Consider the following 9,301-nt stretch of genomic DNA (forward strand, 5'->3'; position numbering starts at 1 on the left):
TATATGGCCTATATTGTAAGAGCTGGATAATCCTAATGGTCCTCTCATCTTAGAACTTGTTAATTATTTAAGAGAAGTACCATGGCCATAGTAGGAAACCTAAGTTTTCTAATCCTATCCCTCAAACTCCCGATGTTCACTTTAAAGTAATTAGTCCATTATCTGGGCCTCCATCTCTCAGGAGCTTCAGGAACAATTTGGACAGCCCTGCTGAGTTAGCCTTTATATTCTTGGTTCTTTGTGACTATTATTTTCAGAGAGAAGGTGGATATTTGCCTTTAATGTTAGCTTTCATTTTCACATTTAAGAATACTTATTTGGAAAATACTATGGATAAAACTGTCAGACCTAAAGGCCGATGATAATGAAAAACTAATGGCACGCAAATTGGACATCACTCACTGACTTGGCAATGAGATTACATGGTTATTCCATCACAAGGAAAAAAAAAAAAAGTGTTTGCCAGTCAGTATGTCCCGTTTCCACTCAGCAGGCAGTTATCAAGCAGCCGCCAAATCCAGCAGATCTTACCCACGGCAAAATCCTCTGCAAACAGAGGAATCTTTGTCTTGCAAAGAAGACATCCCATAAGCATCAGTGGCATCGCAAGGGGTGACAGCATGACTGAAAATACATTCCAGCTATTCTTAGGGGCACTGCCTTCCTTAAGTCGGAGTGATGCTGTGCCTGAACCAGTTTCCTTCAGGAGTTAGGCTACTGTTCCGTTAATGCTGGAGCCAGGGGACCACAAAAGTACTGCAAATCTCATTTCTAGCTCAGCTAGACCCACAAATCAGAGAACAGTGCATCTGGCTCCTAAAAAGCTTCAGGCTCTGTCACTGATTTAGTTCCAGGATTCCTAGTAGAAAAATAAACTCAAAAACATGTGACGTATGTACACTGTACCCTCTCAGTTTGGAGTCCCACGGTCTGAAATAGAGCTCCTGGGATGTATGGGGCTGCTGCGTACCAACACACACCTCCACAGGACTGAGTCACACCCGTGCTGACTGGTCTCAATGTACCTCTCTGCTAGCCCCAGCTGCTCCAAAAATTATTTGAGCCAAAATGGATCACGGAGAGTTTTCCTCTGTTGACTTCCACCACTTGATTCCCTAAGCCAGACCTCCGTATGCGATGGTTCAACCCTTCCTAAGGAAAAGTATCGCCTTTCCTGTGAGAGCAATGGCCTCCACTTGAGTTTCATGAAGGAGCTGTTTGGCTCCCAGCTTCTGCAGTTTGCTCAAATGCACTGCTCTTCCACCACATGCCATGAAAATGTCCATAAAGCAATGAAATTGAAAGCAGAGAGCAAAGCTTGAGACACGCATGCCTCATCATGCTCAGGTCATTAATGTGAGACGGTGCTTTGTAGCCTTGACACGCGATGCTGTTTATGTTGTCATCCCAAATAGTTACGTGTATTTAATTAAAACAATCTAAATATTACACTGACAATTGTTTGTGTGAATGCCGTCATTAAATCTCTCTCTTCTAGATCCTTCCTCTCCTTTCTCCTATTGCAAATATTTTCTTCACAGTTATCACCAGGATATTACACCCCATCTTTTCCACAAACTTGAGTAATTCACTCTGGTTGATAACCATATCAGAAGATAGGGCCTTCCCCCTCTTTCTTCAAATGTAAATGGAAACTCCTTCCTGGATTTATTCAAAAAATAATTTTTCCCTGCTGACGGAGCGTGTTTGGCATTTGAATCAAAAGATTCCATAACAGTGTGTTTTGCAGTATGCATAGGATAAGTTATACATCGAATTGCAAGACATATGCCAGAAAATGATACATTGGCTTTAATCTCTTTGCAGAGATATTTAGAGGATATACATTCTGCAGGTCTGGGATCCGCACCCAGAGGAGTGGGTGCAGTGAATACATGATTTCTCTCCTCTCCCCACCCACATCTTAGCATCAGCAGAGAAGCCAGCATAGAATTAACATAAACACTTAACTTTTAGATTATTCCCTCCAAGTTTACAAAACTCTAAAGCAAAAAGAGGTTATGTGGCAAACAGAGCCATATTACGCGAAAGTCAAAGGGGACACTGACTATTTAAAGAAATATGTCCCTTCCAAGCAGAACGTCGCCAGCAGAGTAGACAGTGATCATCATCCATACACGCAGCGTATTGCATTTTAATGCTACACTCTTTGCATATATCAGACAGCACAAGTACTTGGTAATATTTAAAGGTAAGAAATTACCCAACTACTTCAACATATGCCAGACACAAGCTCATCTGACGATACAAGAACAAATGTCTGCCAGCTCAATCTGCTGTGAAGTGGACCCTCTTTTAGACTCTGACATCTCCTGTGCATTCAGCTGCTGCTACTCTGAGAGGACCACGACCACACCTCATCTGTCCCATTCTGAGCACTACTTTAAAAATGAAAATAAGGCTCCAGACAATTTAGTACTCAAGAGCACTCATAAGCGTGTCAGGGCTCACCGCCAGAGTCCCGACCAGGCTTTGGTACACCGAACTCCCCCGTGAGAATCCAGCTGCTGTCGGGGCGACGTGAATCTACGCCTCCCAAGACAAAGAGCCTAACCGACACATCGTACGCACTTCTTTCTGGGGGGATGCCCTTGCTCAATTCTGTTAGGGCAGAGTTTGTCAGATGGCAACCGGTAGCCGTTTGTCCCACTCTGAGGACCATCAGGTGCTACTGAACACTGAGCTCCACGCTCCTCAATAGACGCCTTATTTTGCACCAGAGACACAAACCTGCTCTCCTGTTTCCGGAATACGGGCCCCATCCTTAGTAAAAGTAAATATGACTCTTACTTCCACTTGCAGGAACAAGATATGAGTTGACTTTGTTGACACCATACGTGGCAGGACCTTCTGGAAAAGGCATCTTTATTTGGAGGCTCGGGGTCTTTTTTAACCTAGAATAACTGGTAGGAATGACCCAGACTGGTGCACGGCCTGTACAACTTTCTTGAACTTTGAGGGAGGAGGGTTTCACTGAAAATACAGATAATTTTTTAGTAAAAGAAGAAAATAAAGAGAAGGTCTACTTATAAGACACCTAGACTGTAACTTCTTGTCAGATAAATTAGGCAAGGCACTTTGTACTTAATTACAGAATAGGAGATGGCAAATATGTATGCAATGTCAATAAGTTCACATTTTCCTTCAGATTTTGTGGAGTCTTGTGCATCTTCCAGAGCTCACCCTACTATGCCAACCTGCTATTTAAAGGTATTAGAGTGTATTATTACACGAAGATGAGATTATATCAGGATTACCACAAATTATTTGTAGTAGTTAGAGAAAATGAAATAATCTCATCCCCATACTATGAATATTCTTCCCTCTTTGTGATAATATACCCCACTTACTTCTGAAAGATATTTTTTTCAGCTTGTCAAGACTCACTTTGATCTTCAGAAACAACTGACAGAATTCTAACTTGCATACACAGCTTTCTTGACTATACGTGTTTAGATTCAAAACAAATTCAGCCTGTCTATGCACGGCTCGCAGCACCACTCCTACAAGAAATCAGACAATATATTCCATATTTGAGGGAAGATGTCCAGATGCAGAAGGGCACATATCCAACTTCCATTTAAGCCCTTTTCTTCTTCCACTATGCCTCTTCCTCTAGTTTCTGCATGGTCAGTTTTTACCTGATGCAAATTAAATACTGTTGAAATTGATAATATTGTCTACCAGAATGTTTAATTCCTTTATTTTAGGGTTATTCTGCCTTTTTTTTCCTGTAACAGATGTGTGTCAGGGTGCTTAAGCAGAAATCATCTTTCCTGATTTACTTGAAGTTGTGAACTACATCTAGCGTATGCAGAGCTTTTTATTTCATTATTTTGCAAAACATTTCCTTGCATTTTCTACCAGCTAAAGTTACAATCACAGGGAGAAGAAAAAGAAGAAATATTATATCATGGTTATTGATCCAAAGCCATAAGCTATCAAGCACCCTTAACTTCTAGGACCTGGTCCAAGGGCTGTTGGAATCAGTGAATTACTGCCATTAATTTCAATGGATTTTGGATGAGACTCTTTACAGATGATCACTTTATAAATGCTCTAGTTTCTAAAATAATGTAATTATGAAATTTTGCCTGAGAGTCTCATCTAGAGTTTGCTCCTGCTCTCACTGAAATGAACAGCACAAATTAAAGTCACTAACTTAGACCAGAGTTCTGCAAATGCGTGCACCTGAGCTTTGTTTTATTGACTGAGCCTACATAAAGACATGCCCATGGGGTAGCAAAACAGAGTTCACCGAACTGGATCAGGATCGCATCCCAAACATATTTAACCATCAAAAATACTCAGGACAGAAACCTCTGCATTTTTATGTACTAGCTGTAACCTCTGGTTATATTTTGTAACAAAGATGTAATTCACACAATCAGGACTGGTTGAGACATAGACTAAGGATTGTACTCAAGTGCTTAATTCAGTTTAAGTGCTTTGAAAAACACTAGAGCTGCTGCTCCCGTGCTCAAAGTCAAGTGCTGACAAACAACAGTCTAACTTAGAAGGCACACTGCAATTCTTCAGACGGCTGATAAGAAAGTAAAGGCATTATAATGCTTCATTATACGAATCAGAAATATCAAGCAAACTAAAATATTCAGTTCAATCCTGACAGAAAACTACCTGAATGCATAATTAAAAAAAAAATCCAATATGTTTATTTTCATTATTATTTTTCATGAGCTTTTATGCAAAATTGCAACACAAACATCAGACTGCAACAATGGGAGATTTTGGAAAGTCATGAGGGAGAATATATGAGTTTCTGAATCACTGCCACACATTGCCTAAGCATTATAAATATACTACAATTATTTCTCAAGCTATTAAAAAATCCCATGTGTTCAAGGCTCCACATTCTCTTTTCAAGAGCCAACAATGTCACAAGCACCACCTGCGAAGCCCTGAGAGGGAGAACTACTCCCTGGTCTGTGATTATGCCATGATAAGGATCCAGGCCCTTCAGGCATATCTGTTTATTGGCGACCTCAGAAAATAGGCTGCGGACCAAGTGGGCACGATGAGCCATCTACCCTTCTGCTTACGGTAAAGTGCACTGAAGGAATAAGGTAATGTCTGAACCGAGCGAAAAAGTTTGCGCTGCCATTATGTATTTAATGGCTATTCCAGCCATTAGTCCATTCCGTTTTGGTGCAATCTAGCGCTCTTCATGAACACTAAGTTATTTACTTGTCACTATTAAGCATGCAATAATGATCCAACCGTACTCCAAATATATACATTCGCCTGACTTAGCATTCCATAACCATCCATTTATTAATTGCTTAAAAGCATTCAAAGCTACACAGCAAGCTGGCAACATGACCCTGATTCTTTATGTCCCTAGAGTACAAAACAGTAAAAATGCAATTTTTAAGAAACTGACGCTCATTCCAGAACAAATAGGGCATTTTTTCCCTGAGTATTTTAATGCTAACTACCTAGTTCAGAACCCAAAATCTGCATTAAGACCTTCAAAATATTTTGACTGCAATGAAGTGCAGCACCTTATTGATTATTATGTTACTGTATGAAGAACGAAGAGATCTTGCCGAAGGTTCTCCACTTCCTATGCATGTGTTATTTTTGTAACGATCCCACCCAAGGGAAGGATTGAAATAGAATAATGTAATGAAAACAGGATTAGGAGAACTGTGATTTTTTTTTTCTAACAAGTACCTCACTTTATGAAACAGGTAATGCCATTCGGAAAATCCCCCATAATTCTTTTCATTATGATTGCAGAGTTCCCCGAGATTCATTTTTTTAAGGAAACAAACAGCTACTCTAGGCTGATCTTGCCGGTATTCCCTTTCAGTATCTCCTCAGTCTTGTTCACACAACGCAACACGACGGCAGCACGCTCCCCCCCCCCAAATTACACCTTCAGCAATATTGCCCTCCACGCATTTCTGCTCAGAGATGTCTGAAAAAAAAAAAAAATCCCATGACAAACGAATGTCAATAAAAAGCAGCCACCCCAGAAGGAGAGGCTTTTGTAATAATTTGGGGGACGGAGACACTGTCACGAAGCAGCACAGCCTGCCACTGCTGCCTTCGGCTTGCTTCCCCCCCCCACCCGGGATCCTGAGAACCGAAGGGGAGAAGACAGGGGGCTTCCTTAAATTACAGCCAGGAAGATTTTTCAGTAGTCGCTTGCTTCACCGGGGGTTGTCTTGGAAATGAGCCCCCGACGCCAGCATTACACGAGAAACGGCTGCCATCTTCAGGAAAGCCTCGATATTGAACCAGCAGGTACCCTCCGCAAACACACACACACACACACGGTCATTGAAGTTGTGACCAAAACCAAATCCAGTTGAGGGTGGTGGGAACCAACTTAACAAAGCCCCTTCCCTCCCTCTCTCCCAGCTAAAGGAAAGATGTTTCCCAGCACTGCTCCGCGCAGGGCTCCTCTCCCAACCCAGACCTCCGGGCACCGGTCCGGAGCGGGGCACCTCGCAGGCATCCATCCATCCCACCGCAAATTTAACTCTTGACGGGGACCGCCTCCGCGCACCCCCACACCCCCCCCCACCGGCCCCGGGTGGGCGCCCAGCCGCTCCCGCCAGAGGTTGGGGAGGGGGGACGAGACGGGGGGGACCCTCCCCGCCTCCTCCTCAAGCTACGGCCGCTCGTCCTTCGCGTCCCGGAGCCGCATGGGCTACATGGGGGATGGCAGCGTGTGCCCGCTGGCGGGCGGAGGGGGGACGGGGGGGGGGGACGGGGGGGGTTTTAAAGCGGCCGGCGTGCATCTGTTGCTGCCCGGAGAGCGGCTGGCAGAGGGATGCGGCCGCGGCTTTGCCGGGCGAGGGAGCGCCAGCGGCAGGCAGCCTTCCCTCCCGCCGGCCTTACGTGCGTGCCAAGGGCAGCGGATCCCCAGCCGACCCCCCCCCCCCCCCCCCCGCGGGGCCCACCCCCGCCACGCCGGGGCAAGGGCTTTCCCCTCCCCGGCTCCCCGCTCCCGGGTCGGCGGGGCGAGCCGCTCGGGATATGGCGGGGCGAAGCGCAGGATAGGGCCCGCCGGTTCCGCTCCTTCTCCCTCCGCCGTCGGTCACCGCACAGCTGGCGGGCGGGCTGGGAGGCGAAGGAGGACGGTCCGTCCCCGTCCGTGTCTGTCCGCCCCCCCCCCCCCCCCCCCCCGGCAGCCGCAAGCCCCGGCCCGGGCGTCCGCGCTGCCCTTGCGCCCCGGTACCCGCAGCGGCCCGGGAGCGGGCGGCGGCGCGGGTCTCGGCGGCGGGTCCCTACCTCCGTGTCGTAGAGCCGCAGGTCCAGGAAATAGGGGTTGAGCAGGGACTCGTTGCGGATCTGATCCATGGCCAGCTGCACGGCGGGCAGCACCCCCCGGCCGATCTTGCTTTTCTGGTCCTCCTCGGACTGGCTAAGCGGCATCAAGCCCATGATGGAGATCGGCGTGGTGGCGTTGTGGGGCAGCCCGGCAGCCCCCCGGGAGCTGCCCCGCTGCCAGCCCCAGCCCGGCGGCGCCCAGCCCAGGCACAGGAGCAGCAGTAGCATGGCAGGGTTGGAGGTGGCAGCGGCCGGTCTCCGCGGAGAGGGATGCATGCTGCTGGATGGGGGGGTGGGGGGGGGGAGGAGGAGGAGGAGGAGGAGGACTAAGGGGAGAGGAGGAGGACTAAGGGGAGGGGAGGGGGGGGGACGGGGACGGACCGAGCGGCGGAAGGGAGCCGAGCCCCTCTCAGTCCGGGCGCATCCCCCGGCGGGCAGAAGCCACGGCGGGAGGAGAAGAGCCGCCTCTCTCCGCTTCCCCGGGAGCCTCGGGGTCTCCTCTCTCTTCCCCCCCCCCCCCCCCACTCCCCGTCCCCTCCTCTCCTCTCCCCTGGCAATAATCCTTCTGGCAATGGCGCCTATTCCTTCCCAGGTCTGCCAGCTGCAACCACCAGGAGCAATAAATAAATAAATAACCACCACCACCACGCGCGTACAGACACGCTGCTCCCCGCCGCCCTCCTCCTCCTCTTCCTCCTCCTCCTCCTCCTCCTCCTCTCCCCGGCGGCAGAGCAAGGCAGCGGGGGGACCTGCCTCTGCCTCCCCGGCTGCTCTTACCCCCCCCCACCCACCCCGTCTCCGCTCGGGGAGGGACAGCATCCCTCAGGCGCGGAGGGGGGGGGGGGGGGGGCCGAGCAGCCTTCGTTCAACACCTCCCTCCTCCTCCTCCTCCAAAAGGAAAAAAAAAAAAGGACGCTCCGGCAGAAAACGCCGAAGAGGAAAAAGCCCCCCCCCCGCTAGAGCCGGGGAGGCGGAGGAGGGGAGCGGTGCCGCATTCCCCGGGAGCCGGGGGGGGGGGTGTCGGGCAGAGCCGCCCAGCAGGATGCGCGGCCCGGGGGCAGAGCAAGGTGTGAGGGGGCCCGGGGCCGGGCCGTGCCGTGCCGAGCTTCCCTCAGGGCACCACCTTCCCCGGGTGGCGGTTTCAACGCGAGCGCAGGTGGCCGGGGGGGGGGGGGGGTGTGTCTTGCTGTGGCCGCGGCCCACCCGCAACCAGGGGGAGTGGGGGTGTGTGTGGACACCCCCCCCCCCCCGCCTTTTTCCTCACACACACACCCCGCTCCCACGCGTGGCCCCGCACGGGCACGGGCCCCGGCCCGGGCCGTGGCAGCTCTGCGGCACGGGGGGGGGGGCGTTTTGCAAGAGCTGAAACCGGGATTTTATTTAATTTTTTTTTTTTAATTTTTTTTTTTTAAACTGTTTTTCATTTCCTCGCAGAACCGGCAGGTTTGTGGAGCCCGGCTCCGCTCCCGGCTACAAACCCACTAAGGCTGCAGCAGGGATTCCTGAGTGTCCCCCCCCCCCCCCCCCCCCCACTCCCCGAGGGTTGCCACAACTCTGCCGGTAGCCTGGGGGAGGCGAGCCCCTTCCACGCGTGTTCTCCCAACTGGTTACCTCATCTGAACGGACGTGGGGCATATACCCCCCCCCATTCACCAAGGCTTTCTGCCTTGCTCCCACCGTGTCCCCCCCACCCCGGGGAACGCATTCTCCCGCTGCCCACCCGTGACCGTGGTTTGCCAAGTCCCCGCAGCAGCAGCGGTGAGGCGACGCGACCCAAGGCCTCAACCGGTAACCTCGTAATGCTCCCCGCTTTACAGCCCGTCCCTCGGAACGACGTCCAGTGGCGTTGACTTAAAGGCGTCGGTAATGAAGAGTCCACCACATCTCTTGATAAATCATTTCAATTATTAATTAGTTTGCTAAGAGGTGTATCTCATATTCAGGAACAATTTGTCTTACTCCAGCTTCCTATCGTTGG

At 50.0% G+C, this 9,301-nt stretch overlaps 1 protein-coding gene across 2 annotated transcripts in view; it reads right to left on the reverse strand.

Moving 5' to 3' along the window:
- GABBR2 (gamma-aminobutyric acid type B receptor subunit 2) overlaps positions 1–7,994 on the reverse strand; it is a 488,653-nt gene extending 480,659 nt beyond the window's left edge. Inside the window, exon 1 of one of the 2 annotated variants that reach the window (XM_030011389.1) lies at positions 7,285–7,994. In XM_030011389.1, the coding sequence (XP_029867249.1) occupies positions 7,285–7,599 (315 nt within the window). In that variant the 5' untranslated portion in view covers positions 7,600–7,994. The remainder of the gene's footprint in view (positions 1–7,284) is intronic. The other variant, XM_030011392.1, reaches the window with a different exon arrangement.
- Positions 7,995–9,301: the final 1,307 nt, after the last annotated feature.

The sequence above is a fragment of the Aquila chrysaetos genome, chromosome 4 (genome assembly GCF_900496995.4).
Source record: "Aquila chrysaetos chrysaetos chromosome 4, bAquChr1.4, whole genome shotgun sequence".
Lineage (NCBI taxonomy): Eukaryota > Metazoa > Chordata > Aves > Accipitriformes > Accipitridae > Aquila > Aquila chrysaetos.